Source organism: Megascapheus bottae, chromosome 12 (assembly GCF_031878675.1).
Source record: "Megascapheus bottae isolate mThoBot1 chromosome 12, mThoBot2.hap1, whole genome shotgun sequence".
Lineage (NCBI taxonomy): Eukaryota > Metazoa > Chordata > Mammalia > Rodentia > Geomyidae > Megascapheus > Megascapheus bottae.
The window spans coordinates 22,891,812-22,910,579 of record NC_143520.1 but is presented as its reverse complement, the minus strand read 5'-3'; the positions used below and the strand labels follow the sequence as shown (position 1 = coordinate 22,910,579).

General features: G+C 35.0%; 1 protein-coding gene across 1 annotated transcript; it reads right to left on the bottom strand.

Annotated features, from left to right (window-relative positions):
• Nucleotides 1-4,920: 4,920 nt before the first annotated feature.
• Ermn (ermin) lies at nucleotides 4,921-10,421 on the bottom strand. The gene is made up of 3 exons (XM_090342806.1): nucleotides 9,983-10,421; nucleotides 8,781-8,873; nucleotides 4,921-6,220 (listed from the first exon to the last, which is right to left on the bottom strand). The coding sequence occupies exons 1-3, from the start codon at nucleotides 10,221-10,223 to the stop codon at nucleotides 5,697-5,699; spliced, it is 858 nt and encodes a 285-aa protein (XP_090198932.1). The 5' UTR covers nucleotides 10,224-10,421; the 3' UTR covers nucleotides 4,921-5,696.
• Nucleotides 10,422-18,768: the final 8,347 nt, after the last annotated feature.

Below are 18,768 nucleotides of genomic sequence, written 5' to 3'. Positions count from 1 at the left end.
AGATTTACCTTTCTTCTTTGGTATTATTTGAACATTTATAATTTAAATTTCATATTCAAAAAACAGAAAGAAACAACACCTCAGATGAGGTCTTGAATACCCTGGGAATAAGGAAATTAAAAGGGGTGAAGGGAAAAGAACTATTTATTCTTGAGCATTTACTATATAGTAAGCACTGCCATATGTTGCATCTCACAGAGGTGAACTTATCAATCTCCCTATTGCAGGGATGAGATGAATGACTTTCAATGATACTAATAAGAGATTTGATCAAGCCATTAGCAGGAGGTAAAACAAAATTACCATTCAATTAATTTTATGTTACCAAATAATTCCTTATACTTCATATTGGTATAATTCTTAAAAAAAAAAAGAAAGCAGCCAATGTAAGTGGGCTTAGTTAAAACACCATGGTTGATTCACAGATTATAAAATAAAAAGTGAAGTCAAACCTTGTTGATTTTTGTATAGAAGAATCATCTTGAATTTTGTATAGAGCAAATAAAAGCAAAAGCTTTCTTTCTGTTAAGCAATTAATGTATAGACATTAGTGAGATGACTATCAAATGTTTTGCAATGATCTATATCTTTCATTTTATGTAAGACCTATTCAATTACAGCTTTTGCACCAAATTTGACAAACCAAAAAAAACCAGATACAGCAGTTCATTGCCATGGTAATATACCAACTCTTTATTTTCCAACTTTTTGCTGACAAATTATTGGGCACTGAAAAATTTTAAAGTCTTAATTTACAATAGAAACCATGACTCTAAATCTTTTCTCATTATATAGATCATAATGTACTGTTTTTACAATTGATGATCGGGTATTTAATGATTGCTACAAACAAGATGCCTTTAAAGAGAAAAGCAAGCACTAACCAAAGCCATTATTCAAAATACTATTTGTTTGACAAATCCCCATTCCATGGATAGTGTTGAATAAGTCAATAAAATTGTGTATCCTCCTTTACAAAGAAGCTTAATGGATGGTATTTTGGGTGTTGGTGATTCTTGTATCTAAAAGAATGAAAGTCAAGCAGACTTAATATCACTGACTTCAGTATAATATTTCAACTAACAATGACCATTTTGTTTAGATCCCCTTAGAAGTTTGAGTCTTCCATTTGCAAAAATATAAACAAAGTACAAGTGAAAATTTGCATTTTCTACCACGTAAAGCAACTTAAACATGTTGAGTTCATAATAATGACCAGTGTTTTCAAATAACTAACATTAACTTCCTTGAAAACAGAGGATTTCTATTTTATTGATTAATTAGTATTTGCCAGTTTAATGATGCTGCTTATAAATAGATGTGTAAATTAAGCTTTATATTAGACTCTAAACTTAAAGTTTTTGGTAACATGAATAGAGCTTAATCTTAACCTGATGGTTTGAAAATACCCATTTTTTCCTCAAAAATGTGTCTAAGCCAGGCTCCAGTGGTTTACATCTGTAATCTTGGCTACTCCTAGATCATAGTTCAAAGCCAGCCCAGGCACAAAAGTCTGTGAGACTTACCTTCAATTAGCCACTAGGAAATCAGAAGTGGCACTGTGGCTCAGTGTGGTAGAATACTAGACTTGAGCTGAGAAGCTCAGGGACAGCACTCAGGACCAGATTTCAAGCGCCACTGCCAACAACAACGACAAAGAATGTATCCTATTGCATATGTGAATATAAGTATGTGTGATACTTTAAATTGGGAAGAAATAAAATGAAGAGTATTGCAACAACAAAAAACATAATATCATCAGATATTTTTAATTGTCTTTTAGTTACATAGCTTTGTCTACTTATAGACTTCTACAGAAAAGTATTTCAAAAGACTTTCATTCCGGGTGTTCTTTTGCAGAGTCATCAATGAAATTTCAGGGTGTGATGACACATGTACCTTCAGTTCTTCTCAAACAGAGACCCACATTTTGCTAGTCTTAAACACACAAGCTATGAGAAAAGAAGAGAATGCAAAGAGCAAGGAAGTCATTTTGCTATTGCCTCAAAGCATTTGTTAGTGTGGAAAGAATGTTGGAGTTACTTGAACCTTTTTTTTTTAATTTTTATTATTGGGTAGTAAACAAAGAGGTTACAATTCCATAAGTAAGGTTCTGAGTATAATGCATTTTACTGACTGTTACCCTTTTCTCCATTCTCTCCTCTTACTCTCTCTTTTATCCCTATCCTCAAGTTACATAGTTTAATTCTTGAATATAATGACTGTATTTACTCACCCCCCCATCCTCCATTCTACTTGAACATTTTTAAATATGTACTTTTGCTCCTGACAGAGTGAAATGATTATAAAGAAAAAAAATCAAACACATCACTTTTAAATTTATGGAAGCTCAAAGTTTTTTCTAACTTCATTTCCACAATTTTCTTGTTACTAGGTTTTATAATTTTATTTTGAAATTTATCATCAATATGGGTGATTTCTCACCTATTGCTGACCTTCCATTATGGTTTTATTCATTATATGTGTTCTTTATGAGCTGAGTACATATTTTTGATCTTCATATTTATGTTGTTACTTTGTAGGTCTGATGTTTTAATATTAGCAAATATAATTTTTGACATTACACTTTATAACTTTCTTGTTTTTATAGTGCAATAAAAGTTCAGGCCTGAGAGTAGTTCCCTTTCTCATATGGCCAAATATATTTCTTCTTTATAATACTCTGGTGTTTCATCCTTTTCCATAATTTCCTATTATTACTTACTTTAAATGTTTTCTCTATCACTTCGAAAAATTTCAAGGTCTGTTCTCCACTAGAAAAGGTGCCAAAAGAACTACTCCATGTAAATATACAGAAACAATTACTATAAAATTGTCATCATAGTTAAAATGAATTACCTTGATGCCTGCAAAGATAAATATATTTTTACATTGCTGGCATTAATATACAACTCAATATCTTATTGTCTTATAAAGTAGTAGCAACTTTACACAAATATTATATATCTTTGTATCAGAAATTATTTTTGTAATTTCATAAATCTTTTTTGAAATAAAGAATAAAAATGAATTGAAATAACTTGCTATCTTGATTTTTGAAGTGTTATCTACTGGTGTTCTTAGTAATTGCTGATGTGGAAGTGCTCTTACTAAATTTACTAAATTTTATAATTTTTTAATTTTATAAATTTTATAAGGTAGATTAAAAACATTTTAGAAACCAGAAACAAAGGATGCATACTTTTAATGAGAGCATGTAGACACAGCAATTCTTTAAATTGTTTAGCTAGGTGATACATAGATGATAGATAGACAGAGAGCGTCTGGACAATACTGTGTCTTGAAATTATAGAATTACATGAAAGGAGAATGTTGTTACAGACAAACAATGCTGTCATTATTTCCTGTTCTTTGGGCATAAAAAGGAAATTAAATCATGTAAGAAATGTCACCATTCATACAATAAATTAAATCTCCTTATAAAGTACTACAGAATCACAAAAACTCAATGAAATGTTCACGTGCAGTTACCAATTTTCTAACTACACCATGTCCCATATACATTTCAAGCATGTTAAGTATGTAATGTGAACTATACACCTTTGCCTTTCCCAGCCTACAAGGAGTCAAATAGCCACCCATCACCATCATGTTACCCAAGCTACTTAACTTTATGTGTCCTTAGTGAAAAAGAGACAGCTAGGACAATATACACAGAAGCCAGAGAAAATTGTCAGTGCTCTTTTGCAACTGCATGACCTCATTCTTGAACGTAAAGCTTTTACAAACGGAACATATCTTCTAATAGTCATTGTTTACAATGTGTTTCATAGTTGGTTAATTGGCTGGTGAGTGCACACAGCTAAAATGATCAGCATTGTGATGTATGGGACCACATAGGAGATTATTTGCTATGTCATATAGCCACAGAAAATCCTGCCCACTCATATCCCATAGGAGTTAAACCCCTCTGTTAGAATAACTCAAACGTGCGGGCTTGTTGATGATTCATTAGTGACATAATCCTGTTTTATGATGGACAACTCCATACTATGCTTTAAAGTTCAATAGAAAATCATAGGTATCATTACTGTCCCAGGAAAGAAAAATAGGTTGCCTTAGTAAAAAGAGTTGGAGGATCTAATAAACAAAAAGTTGTCCTGGCGCACCAATCTCCTACCTAACTTTATCAATAAATACCTGATTTCCCTAATTGCTTTTGAAAACTGATCTTGTCTCAGATTAAATCTTCAGATCTTATAGGTTAAGGGTAACAGAACTTTTCCTTCAGTGAGTTATAAATTAATTGAAAGAATAAAAGGAGCATTCCAATTCTAAATCCAATTAGAGCCCTGTGAACACTAAAGAGTATATGGTACTGTGCAAAATGTATTATGTGACCAGGAAGGATTAAAGAAGTTGCCATGAGACTATGTGGGATTTGTTACACATAAATAAGCAATAATCTAAGAAGGACTAACCCCAGCTTTTTCACCAAGTTGAAAAGAAATAAAGGGTTGAATAGAACAATGAAGACTGTATTACATTCAGACAATACAGAATTGTCTTCTAATTTGCAAGCCCAGAATATTTTTATCAAAGTAAAATGTATGGAAGCAAAATTTTTAAATGGGGGAAATTATCTAAGAATATAAATACATACTCTCTTTTCATAAATATTCAGTACATCATTTGACACATTGGTTGAATGAAGTTCCGTGAATATAACTTAAACCTTCCTGATTTGGGCTGAGGTCCAGTAAATTACGTATTCATGACAACTATCAGAACTCCCTCTCTGAAAATATATCCTCACAACCTACTTTGAAAATATTTTAAGATAATTATTTCCATTTTCATACTAACTAGTACAGTTATGACTAGCATTATCTTGGATTTCTAAGGAAATAAAATTATCCTTGTGAGGTACTGTTAATAAAAGGTACTGAGAGGTGTGCTAAAGCTGTCATTTTCATTTTCAATAAATTTATGCTACACAGAATGTGTTTTCAGTCACCAAGATAAAACTCTCCAATGTGATTCGCTAGCCAATATTGCTCACCACTCTTCTAACCCTTCACTGTACCAACTTCAGAATGGTTCTCATTCAGTCTGAAAACATAAAGCCAACGTTTAGAAAACAGAATTCTCCTGAATAGCAATTACTCAGCCTCTGCAGTAAGAAAATTCAATGAATGGTGACACCTAGGAAGGAGGTTTATGACATTAATAGATGCCAAGAAGAAACACTTGGAATGATCTTTGGTCATAGGACAGCCACAGCTTTTAGGAAAGTTTATTGCTGAATCTGTAAGAATCATGCTTTCTTAATGAGGAAATGTTTAATGACCAACTTCTCTAATCCCAATGTACAGAAAGTCACCAAAGGAAATACAAGTTATTTCTAATAGACTCCCCTGTGGTTAATGTTTACTTTCCCCAGAATTGCTAAATTTAAAGCCAAATCACATCAGAGTTCTCACTGATGCTGACACATTCGTGTTTATTTTATAGAGCTATATTAATTGTTTTCAAAAGCAAATGCCCAAAAATGCATTTAAAGCTTTTCCATGTGAGGTTACCAGAACGAGCTTTGTCTATGGTTATTTTCACATTTTCTACAGAGAAAGACAGTAAAGCTCATGCATCTTTCCGTAATGGATAGTGACTCATCTGAGAACAATTGTATTAGGTTTTGCTCTAGGGACTATGAGATTTTCTCAGCTCCAGAGAGTTTATAAATGCATCATAGACTCAAATTCATCAATTCTTTGTTTGGTGTTCCCTCTCCTGATTTTGCGGTAGGATATTGTGTTGTATCTAGAGTAAGAATTTCTGGAGATATCACCCTTCTTCCCTAGCATTGGCTGCTCATCAGGGGTGGCAGGTTGGGAACTGGGGCTGCTCAGTGGGAAGTCCTCACTCATGTCACCTGCCTCCTTGATTTGAGAGCCTTCTGCATGTCGTTTCTTAAACTCTATTACTCGGACTTCATCTTCATCGTCATTGCAATCCTCCTCTTCCTCCTCATCATGAGTTTCTTCATTCCAAACCTCTTGCTCCTCCTCATACTGTTTACAGTGCAATATATCAACTTGGTTAGGTTTCCGAAATCCCAACCACTCGATTTCTGTTGCCTGGGGAGCTTTGTTTTCCTGATCTTCATCTAACTCTTCGATAGGTTGTTCAGCAATCCTTTCCTTCAGTCGGCTTGTTTCTTGGGTATGGCTGCTGAGAGGACTTTTCTCCCATTGTGGCCCTGCAGAAAAATTAGTTGGTAGTTGAGCTTTGCTGAAGTTTCAAAGTCACGAAGCTTATTGGTGTTACTCTTTTAATTCATTTTTTGTTTTGTTTTGTTTCTGTTTTTTTTTTTTTTTTTGGCCAATGCTGGGGCTTGAGCTCAGGGCCTGAGCACTGTCCTTGGGCTTGCTCAAGGCTAGAGCTCCACCATTTGAGCCACAGCACCACTTCTGGCTTTGTCTATGTCTGTGGTACCAAGGAATTGAACCCAAGTCTTCATACTTGCTAGGCAATCACTCTACCAGCAGGTCAAACTCCCAGGCCCTCTTAATTCTTTTTTGAAACAATTGTTTTCCAACTTATGGTTTTGGGGTTGTGATTCGATCGTATTAGTATGTTCTACAGACTCTAATATGCTTCACAGTCAAATTAGTCTGGAAATACATTGCATAGTATTAGTAAATTAGCAACTTCAAAATTTATCTAAGATTTAAAAAATACTAAACAATATTGTAAATCATCTGGAAGAGCAGACAACTAGAGATGGTAAGAACTTGCATGTTTGCAACTAAGGTACCCAGTCCACGAAAGCAGGCACAAAAGTGGTCTAACATCTGCCATTGGTTTCTAGAAAGCCAAGATTTAGAAATCTGGGGTCCTAACTATGTAAGATCTACTGTTTCAGACATATCCCACATGATAACTGATGAGCCACAGGTCATTTGTATATCATGTAGTAGAGTCTTTTGAAAAGTTTTGATGTGCTGCAATCACCACTTTTGAAACCACAACATCATATCAAACTGTTTCGCCGAGCTGCACTAACAATGAATTATAAAACAACAGAGGAGGTTATCTGAGCTTTCACCCTGAACAGGCTAAATTTTCCTAAGGCCTATGAAGTACATGACTGAGCAGTGCTATCTGCATTGGGTTGCTGGCCAGACCAGGATTCACCATTCACTCTCAACACTACACAAATTACACAAACAAGATTGAAGGCAATCATTCTCTTTGTCTTTCCTCTCTACAAGTTTTCATTCTCCCTGAAAAATGCGCCTGAAGACATTTTCAACCCAAGTTTTTAGTTATCTTTTCATTTTATAAGTAGAGCAATAAAAATAAAGATGAATTATCACACCACACTGGTTATATATTTTGCTATAAGTTTGCTGGTATCCAATCAATAGTCTTTTCCAGAAATTTATGTTAGAAGGTTTTCTATATGAAGCTTTGTTTTGTTTTGTTTTCCATAGGAATCAAAGAAACTGATCTTTTTGTTCATATTCATGACTCAGGCAGAGGATTGTCATGAATGAAATTACTCCTTGAATTTAAATTAGAGTTTTCTCACAATATTTTTAGCATCTTTATACTTTTCAATCCAGGAACAGTCTCTGAGGATTTTATAGCTGTTTGTCATTGTGAAAATAAAAATTACCAAAATCTGTCCCTCTATCAGAAAGGAAAAGCACATGCAAGGAAAAATTCACTAGTGAGACCATCTGGCTTTAAAAGAGGTTGTTTCATTCCCCGTTTGATCAAAATAGAAGGTTCTAGGAAACTGGTTCTTCCAGTGGGTCTCCTGATTAGAAATTTGAAAGGGGCAATAAATGGAAAGCTGTAATTTCCCCTACCCCTTAGAAGAATTGTTCCATAGGAAACAGAAATATTAGAACAAATATTTACTTTATTTTATAAGGTTTAAAATATTATACATTGTCTCTAGCTATTGCCTGTGATCCTTTTCCTTTAAGTGTCTTGGCATTGGTCAGCAGATAGCTTAAGAGTTAACTAAGCAAAAGAGAAACCTAGGAAGCTTTGTTTAACATCTGATATTTTATGTGACATTCTAATTTTCAACCAATAGTTTCTTCTATGAATTACTTGTTAAGGTCCTAAATTAAATTTGCTAGGTCTAACAAACAGACTTTATTTTGAGATAAGACATTTAAAGCTGCAGGAAAGAGAAGACATGATTAATTAATAGATTTTATTCTGTACTGATTTGACAATTGCTTAAATATTAAGTGTCTCTTCCGAAGAACTGTCTAAAGGATTTTGTGTCTCTTAGTCTACTGGCTTTATTTGAAACAATACAGAACTTCACTGTTCTTTTTATTCTTCTATTGACCTTAAGAATACAGTTCAAGCTGTCGTTATCATTGAGAGCTGTGTTTAACAAGAAGCAGTTAAACAAGCCTGGAACTTTTCTACAGAAAAACTCAATTTATGAAATGACTTAAGCTGTGCATCAAAAATAAACTTTTAGGATAAATATTTGTCAAGGTGCTTGACACAAAATTTTTATTAAAAAGTTGAGTTAATGAATTAACTTTCAAGAGAAACCTATTATATTAGTAGGCCTCTCTGGGCAATTTTAGGCTATCTGAATCGTGCACTAAGGCAGAACCAAGAGAAAGTTAGGATTCACTAATCTGCCTCCAGCAACCTGGAGATTCTGAAGTCATTGCTGTAATTGCTTTTCATGCACACTCAAGCAGCATCTCATGCACAATCACAAATTCACATCATACCCAGTTTAACATTTCTGTCTAGAGAATTCTAGCTCCTGCTACCTTCTCTGAATGTCATTTCCTCAGCTTTTGTTTCTTGGAGAGAAAGATCAGTCATGGCCTTGTTAACAATGAAGAGGTTCTCCTCTGGGTTTTCTGAGAAAGAAAATACAAGTATTATAACAGAGTAAATATAGTTAAAAGGCTCATAGATTATCAGTGTAGAGTCTAGGTAGATTTCTCATTTCAGTTATGAATTCTTTTGATTGTCCTGATTCCTCTCTAATTCATTTTACTTTTACTTAATGGCTGATTTCTGTACTTAAATCTCTTAGCATTTGTATTTGTAGAGGTGTAAATTTAGATATATATAGAATCTATTCAGATCCTGAATTTTCTTTGTTCAAGTGTTATTGAGCCTCCCATTTAATGAGTAGCAGTTGATGGTTAACTACTAGTATAAACACAGTTAATAGTAGTTAACACTTAATCGGTGCTTAGAAGTTTTTGCAACAAGTACATAAATATAATTGCAATTATTTCTCCTTTATTGCAGTGAAAAAGTCTTTTTTTTATTATATTTTATTGTCTGGGTCATGTATAGAGGACTAACAATTACGTTTGTCGGGTGGTGGGTATATTACTTCTTGAACATTGATACCCCTTCCCATGTTTTCCTCCCACCTTCTTACCCCCACCCCTCCCACTCATCTTGTTTTTCCCCTTTCCTTCCCTATTTCAAATAAACAAATAAGTGTATATACAATATACCAGGTACTAAAATCAGATACACTAATAGCATGAGATAAATCATAAGGAGAAAAAGAAGAGTAAAGAAATAACTTCAAATAGTACATTAAGAATAACAATCACAAAGATAAACCTCTTGTTTCCATATCCTGGAGTTCATTTCACTTAGCCTGGTTCTATATGGTCCCACGTACATAGATTTTGAGCTATTGTGGTCCTCTGCTAGAGAATCCTAGACACATACTAATTATTACAAATGAGGGAAGCCATGAAAAAAAATCTGAAGGAGACAAAATTGTTTAGGATCAAAGGTTCCCAAGTAGATAATCCTGATATTTTTTCAGACACAGAGACACAGAGATTTAGTCCTCACCATTTGCTGTTCTAGTAAAATAAGGGGCTACATTTCTTGGGTGTACAGATTACTCTTATTAAAATAGTTTGCCAAAAATAATAACCACACATGATTTTATAAATCAAACCAAGAAATTTGAAGAGAAAAATAAATATTTTACCTTTTACAATCTTCTCATCCACAGACCAACTGGACGGTGTGTTCCCTGGTGATTTTCTACTTTGTTCCTTATTTCCTTCTGTGGGTAAGTCTTCAGGACCCAACTCTTCCATGTAGTATGGTGGGGTCTTATCCACATCAGTCATTTCCTCATTTACTTTACTGTCGGTCTGTTGATCATTTTCTGGGGTTTTATTCCCATTACACTTTTCCTCCCCAAAGGTCCCTGAAACATCTGTCATGATGTACACTGACAGAAGTCCAACTGGAAGAGATCTTCTAGGAAACTGAGTTAGCAGATCCCTGATAAGATGCCTTCTCTAGCCTTCAAGTCCAGTATTCCAATTCCTATTCTAAATACAGAAAATATCTTCTTTGGTACATAACAAGAACTGTCTGCAGAAAGTGTACACACAATGCTTAGAATAAGTGCAATAGTATTTGTCAGAATTGTCAACAGCCCAATAACAAGAATCCAACCAATCAACACCTCCTTTACTGTACAATTAATGGCACTCTTTGATTTACATAAACAAACAATCTGAAGCAATCAGGCTTTTGTATGGGCATGTGGAGGGGGACTTTCAGCTTGTCAGTCCCCCTCTGGGAACAGAGATTTTTGTCCCTTTCCATAATGGCCCATTGTAATTTTCCTTGTAACAGGAGCCACAATTGTTCCAAGGCTTTAATCCGGAGAGAATGACCACCTTGAGGCATATTAGTTCTGTGTAACCAGCTTAACATTTCCAAACAGATTTTGCTCAAGTAAAACCTCTGCTATTAAGTTCTGGACAATGGCACCCGGTTCTTATTTATTAAAGAATAGAAATAACCTATCAAAGACTTGTAAGCAGGACAACTTATTTGTAAATGGTGCTGGCAGCAGATTTCATGGTGTGCTTTCCAGAAGTTGAGAAGAAACTTAAGAGCAAACAAATTATTCTGCTGATTTCTAAATACCAAAATTTCACATTTTTTAATTATCGTGATAATGTATAAGGGGTTTACAGTTACATTTACCAGGTTACAGTGCATTACTTCTCACATAATTGATACCCCTTGTCATGTTTTTCACAATTTTAGAATAATTTATTTCATAATTTATTTTAGAATCATTTTTCAAGATTACTTGTATCAACTGAATCTTAATTCAGCATTTAAAAACTTACTATAGTTTTATACATGCTTTGCCTTGCTGTCATTACAATGATTTTTCTATATTCTATTCTGATATCAGATGATGTAGTCTGGTTTGGGGGAAATGATTATTAAAATATCTGTTACTGACCACTTCTCTTGCTTCTACAATTTTTATTAACATAAATGAATTGTGCAAACTGGGAGGAGGCAATCCATTTTGATATTTCTATAGCATACTGTATATCTACATCAAACCCACCCCTTAACTACTCTCCATTAGCCACCCCCCACTTCTAAAGCAGTTTCAACAGGTTTTACTGCTATGTTTCCAGCTACATAGCTGGAAACATGTTATTATTTACATGATAAACTAATTTGATTCTAATATTCCTTCTCATGCACCCTCTGCATTGTTCTCAACTCCCTCCCTGCTAATACCCCCAAATCCCAATAAATCCTATTTTACTAGACTTTAGTTTCCTTTCTATTAATTAAATTATTCATTTATTTATTTTGGCAAGTCTTGGAACTAGACCTGGCACTCTTCCTGAACTTCTTTGTGCTCAAGGTAAGTACTCCACCACTTGAGTCAGCACCCCTTCTGCTTTTTCTGAGTAATTTATTAGAGACAAGAATCTCATGGACTATCCTTCCTTGGGATGGCTTTGAAAGGTAATCCTCAGATCACATCTTCCTGGGTAACTAGAATTACAGGTATGAGCCACCACCACCTGGCTTCCTCTTTTCTTTTTAAAAGAAATTATTCATTATTAAACCTGTGTGATTTTTACAATGTACAAATGATTCCAGAAGGTTGGTTTTGCTGCTTTTCTAGGCCAAACCTGAGAATCTTATTTCAAGTTCTTGACTCTTAGATGTAAATATTGTTTCTCTCATGACATTTCGGCCCCCACTCATGCAATTAGGGCAAGGCATCTGTGGCAGGAGATTTATTTCCCCTTTAAAGTAAACAATTAATTGCACAATTGTCTGTTTGACAAATCCCCCACCACCTAGAACCTAAGTTTTATCTGAGCAGGGGACACTTTAACCTTGTAACCTGGTTCCCAGCATACAGTCTCTGCCTTGATTTAGATACTCTATTTTCAAGTTACATATATATGTATTGATGCTGAATAAATTATATCCCCAAAAAGAATACAATTGACACCTTTAATATAAGAAAGAGTGAATAAAAATTGCAGATTAAATGTAAATCTATCACCTTTAAAATGGTAACTCCAGCTGAGCCCTTTGGGGTTTATATCAGAATAGCAAGTCTATGGCTCTTCATGTCCAAGGAAGAAGTTTCTAGTAAGTCGTGGAATTTCTCCCCTAGTCATCAACACTTTGACACCTCTGCACCTTTGCTCCTCTGCAAATAACAGTTCACTGTTATTTGATTATGTCAGTTCTTGTTTTTTGTTTTGTTTTGTTTTTACTAGTCCTGGAGTTTGAACTCAGGGCCTGAGCACTATCCTTGGAAAATTTTTGCTCAAGGATAGAGCTCTGCCACTTGAACCATACTGCCGCTTGTAGCTTTGTCTGTGTATCTGGTTCTGGGATATTGAACCCAGGGCTTTGTGCATGCTAGGCATACCCGCTACCACCACCCCACACTTGCAGCCCTCCTTCTTATCTTATTTTCTTTCTTTTTTCTTTCTTTCTTTCTTTCTTTCTTTCTCTTTACATTTTCTTTCTTTTTTTCTTGCTTGCTTTTCCTTCCTTCCTTCCTTTTTTTTAAAAAAAGTATTTTTGCGGGTCCTGGAACTTGAACTCAGGGCCTGAGCACTATCCTTGGGCTTTCTCAAGGCTAATGCTCTGCCACTTAAGCCACAGCACCACTTCCAGCTTTTTCTATCTATCTGGTACCTACGAATCAAACCCAGGTCTTCCAGCATGTTAGGCAAGCACTCTACCACTAGGCCTCATTCCTGGCCCTCTTTCTTTCTTTCTTTCTTTCTTTCTTTCTTTCTTTCTTTCTTTCTTTCTTGCTTGCTTGCTTGCTTGCTTGCTTGCTTGCTTGCTTGCTTGCTTGCTTGCCTGCCTGCCTGCCTGCCTTCCTTCCTTCCTTTCATTCTTTCTCTTGTTCATTCTTTACTTTCTCAAACAGGATGTCAAGGTTTTGCCGAGGGCTGGCCTTAGATAGTGGTTCCCCTCATTTCTGCATTCCAAGTTGATGGAATTACAAGCTTCAGTCCCTAAGCACGGTTGGTTTTAATTTCCTTAGTAAACACTCATACAATACTACTCAAACTGTTTCACAAACATTAACAAAACTAATCCTCATAAAAGCCCTGTGACAAAGGTTTTTTTAGCCTATTTTATGGGCTAAAATATGAAACACCCAGAGAATAAAGAACTTTCTCAAGGCTGCACATAATCAATTAATAAACTACTGATAAGAATTTGCAACTTGAATAAAAGCAGGTGTCATTCCTGGCATATAATGCGCTTTTTTTGAGGGGGCATGGAGAACACACATAGGAATCAGAACCTTGGCACTACCCTACTGCTCAAAAAGGCCTAAATTAAGGTTCTGTGCTATTTTCTCAACCTTTTTAAGGTTCAGGTTTACCTGAGATTTGGAGGAGTATACTAAAAAGTTTAAGAAAAAAAAAAAGAAAAACCTCTTCAATACTGCTCTACAGGTAGCCATGAGAGGACAGCAGAGCAGCTGAGGCAGTAACAAAGCATTCAAAAAAGAGATGTTGCAGATGTTGAAGTCACTGTTGGGATCCCGGTTCTCCTAAGTAATTTAATTAGTAAGTTCCAGATGAGTAAATATTCAATGCAATCAGATGAGAGAATACAGAAACTAAGTGCAGAGACATATCAGTAATGAGATGCTTAAAAACAGAACATATTACTAATTCAACCAGGAATATGCATATATATATGCATATATATATATATATAAATGGCCCCCACAACTTTGAAGGCTCTCTCCTAAACTTTTCACAATGCAATTTTCAAGTATTTCTTCTCAGAACCCAGATTTGAGTCAATTCTCATTGTTTCTACCACTTCTACATTTTTATTATTTATATTAACTTCAGCGTTTACCTGTAGCTTAGATTTTAATGGGAATTCAGTTATTTGTTTATACAGTGTCCTTTTTCTCCTTTAAAAAAGTAGAATTAGTATAATTTCAGAGTGGGGAAGATAAAAATAATACGGAACTCTTTCATCCTTGGTGAACCAATGTGTTTACTTCTTTAAATGTTTTTAATACACCTATTAAAATAATAGAGATCAGATTAATGATTTCAAATATTACATTTTTCCTACAAATCAGACACAATATAAAACAAATTGCGAACCAAGAGGAGCATAGCTACTAAATAAACACAAATTATTTTGTCAGTAAGGATGTGAATTTCCAGCCACTATTCATAACCATCTATGATGTAGAAAGCTTTCTGGAAGTTATACTAATGATCTTTAATCCAAATAGCATTATATCATGACATCCTTTTTCATGTATGAAACATGACTTTTAAAACATGTTTTTTTCCCTAGTTAATATTCTTAATAGCAAAAGGTGTTTCATAAAAGTAACCATTAGGAAATATTTAGCAAAATGTGATAATATCAAGAGCTTTACATGGAAACGTCATAATAAAATACAATGTAAGTATGTAAATAATCACATTCTATGTGTCAGATGCCAAATGCTTAATGCTAAGGTGGAATTATATCCAGAATCAGAATTTAGGATCAAAAAATCCTGAATCTTCAGAATAGATGAGAATCTAAGCCACAATGTAAAGTTAAATTTAATAGGTAAGAGCTAGATAGTGAACACTGATAAAAAATAAAGAAATAAATTTAAAATATAAAGTTTTGATTCTGGAAGCTTAGAGCTAATTTTTTGTGGAAACAGTTACTGTTTCAATCAAGGTGGGAGCATAAAGGAAGAACATGTAAGAGACAAACCTGTCAGTCTGCTCAATAATCATTTATTTACCTACTTACCTAACTTTTATCTACCTGAGAGGTGTTGACATCATATAATTGTGGGTGCTGACTCTTAAAAAATCAGTTGTGGCCTCTGAATCTGAGCTTCCCATCCTAGAGACAGAAGCTGAGACAGAACGATGTATACAAAGTGGGAGAGTAAGAACCAGATGGAGAATACAAGGAGATGCTAGAACTTCTATCAACACTCACTGTTTCTGATCTGATGGTATGGCTTGTCCTCCAGGGGCAGACGTTTCCCATGTTATAGCTCAAAAACCCAAAGCTAATGTAAGATACAGAGGGATGCCAAGCACAGTGGCTCACACCTGCAATCCTAACTACTCAGGGGGCTCTTCTTTAAAATGTTAAACTTAAATAGCTTAATCAGGGAAAAGAATTTATCACAATGTGACAACAATATTAGTTCCATTCCCACAATTTTTACCAGTCACGAGGTTGCTTTGCAATCCTTAATTTGGCATTGGGGATGATTTTACTCCATCATAGTTAAAGTAAATGTGAGCAGTAAATCCAGCGTGGAGCTTGCATGTGGAAGAGGTCATGTCTATGCTAGGTTTTATTATTATTATGGGAAGAATAATTTCCTGAAAGAATAAGGTATGCATTTTCATATGCACAAATAGCTTTAAAAAAACAAATTCTGAAGTTTGACTTCAAATATGTACTGGAGCTAGAGTACTGGAGAGTTCTTACCCAGGGAATGGGTGGATGCTGAGGTATGACTGCCTCCAAGACAGTTCACACTTAGAAAGTTCAGATCCAATATGATTTTAGCCCTGCTTCTTCCTGTGAACCAGGGGAAAGATTTTCCCAGTTCCCTCTTAAGAATAAAATGCCATATTATGGGGGGGGGGAATGATGGTAGGATTTGCTTCACCTACAAAGTCAGGGGGGAAAATCTAAATTCACTATTCTTGTCTTTGGTCTCTTAGTATGGGAATAGCAATTCTGGCTATTGTAAACGCTGTAGTGCACTGGCTTGGGAAAACTGACCCTAAAAGAATGTGATCTCACATGGTGATCTATAGATTGTGATCAAAAGATCTATAGATTGTGATCCCACACAAGAACCTATGCAAGCAAAGCATGAGTTACTTTTTTTTTTAATGTGGCAGAATCATTGTGCAGATAAGAATAGAGGCAATCCCTATAAAGTGAAATTGGCCACAATTTAAGTATTTCATCCCAAATGCATAAGGAATACTTCCAATGAACTGGATCTCTAGAGCTTTCAGCTAGGTAATTATAACTCTCTTTTACTCAGGATGGAATTTTGCTTGATGCCTTTTAATGGGAAAAAATGATTTCTCTTCTCCTAGAAATCATAATTGGTAAATAGAAGGAGAATTTTTGTGGTTATTTATAAAACCACAGAAACAATTTCTAACTATGTGTGCATATACACTCTTTAGTACTTTGAAAGCATTTTATAACCCTCCTGGGGAATCATAGCTGTACAAAAGTAATATTGTTGTCAGCATCGCCCATCTGAAACTATTTTGAATGTCACTAGGAGTTAAGGAAGCATGTTGTTTTTCAATGGAGAAAAGTAAGGAAATAATGAAACACATTTTTCCTTAAGGAAAAAAAAGAGAAAAAGAAAAAGTGAATATAACGTGAGTCTGCTTCTATAACTAAGTGATAGCAATGTGACAGTGAACAAAATGTTTCTCTTAGTTTGCTACTGATAATTTAGCTGAATAAACTTTGTCTCAGGGTAAGTAGAAAAAAATCATGCTGACAATGAGAAAAATAAGGCAGATATCAGGATCGCTTGTAAAATCTTTGCAGGTTTGGTGTTGAAGTCATGAGAGAAACAAGGAAGAGCTACACTGATTCAACTGACTTTGGAATAAGGAAAGCAATGATTTTAAGACTAATCAGTCATGAAATAATTCACCATCAAGAAACTGAAGTGCCCCACAGGCAATGGAGTTCACATAGTAAATTAAATTTAGGTTCTCAGAATTCCTCATTGGAACCACAGTAATAGTCTGTCTCTCGATTAATACTCTAACAGAAAGCTTTTACATATAATTATAAAAGAACAACATATAGGGCCAAGTGGTAGAGTGATTGCCTAGCATGTATGAAGTCCTGGGTTCAATTCCTTGATACCACACATGCAGAAAAAGCTAGAAGTGGTGCTATGGTTGAAGTGGTAGAGAAGAGGACAGACTTGGCTAACAGAATGTCACTTGTTTAGTACAGTCTTCACAGCAAGAGTTCTGTCACCATTCTGACTAATTTGGAAGTGAGGCTCAACAGAGAAGGAGCTGTATTCAGACAGAATGCAAGCTATTTCACGAGTTGGCGATACCAAATTCTGGCCAGGTGGACCTGACTCAATTTATCCAATTTTATGTCCAAAATGTTCTCAGTAAGTCATTTAACCTGAGATTTGTGAACATCACAATCTCAGAGCTGAAAAACTAGGCTCATGATAGAAACCTCCTTCTGAGGATTCAAGAGGATTTAATAAGGTGAGAATCAGAAAGCTCAGTAGCTAGTTTGAATCATACACTCTAGAAATGGACTCATTTCTTTGATGAAGCAAAAAGAAGCCTCTGCTTGCTTTACTCAGCTCAGCTTGACTCAGACCCCAGTACCACCACCAGAGAAAAAAATGAAAAAGTAAAAGTAACTAACCAAATTACAGAGAATTCTTCAAAATAAAGGGACAAATTTTCTATTGTTAACGGTTCTTCAATAGTATTTATAGGAACAGGTTGGAAAAGACCTCTCAATTTTTTGTATTGTCCAGGTGATGTGCAGAGGGGTTACAGTTATTTAAGTAAGGTAATGAGTACATTTCTTGTGGAACATTGTTACCCACTCCCTCATTTTTCTCCCACTCCCCCCACCATTGTAAAGTTCATTTCCAACATATTGTCTTGTGAGTATTGCTGTTGCATTGATTCTCTCTTTGTCCTTTATCTCACCACTTTATTGCCCCCCTTCGCTTCCCCAATTCAAATAAACATATAAATTTGAAAATATTAGCAGTTTGATAAAAAAAAATCAGCCCATCTTTTCCAATGGTAAAGATTTAGAAAAGCCTAAGGGATGAAGAAATCCTGAACAAGCTCTGTAAAAGGCTGTCTTTGAGGATGATCACTAACGTATTAAGCCAAAAAGTCTAAGGGTTATATCTAGCTCTTAACATCTATGGTAAGAGTCATAATTGAATAAGTAGCAGCTCCAGGATAGGTTCTTATGAGATTTGTAGCTGATATAAGGTCAGGCTTTGGTACCCAATCTGGATGCCCATGCCAATTTTTCCATCCAAAATATTAGGAAGGATTGAGGGAAGGAAAGAGGGAGAAAGGGAAAGAGGGAGAGAGAGAAAGAATTCAGGGAATTAGAATCGGCACATGTCCTGAAACATAAATTGGAAGTCATTCATCAATGGTTTCTTTCTTTTCTCATCTCTAACATCTCCAGCTTTTCCACACTGATTTTTAAATAATGGTAGTATGTATACAGGCAATTCACAGTCCTTTCACTACCTGTGGTTTATTTGAAGGGAGAAGTAAACTACCTAACCACCTCAGGTAATTGTAAACTTTTACAGTTGTAAGCTTCTTTTTTGGTTGTTGTTCTTTTTTTCTTCATATACTTTTTACTTTAATTAATAGAAGTGTTATCGTTATATTTACCAGA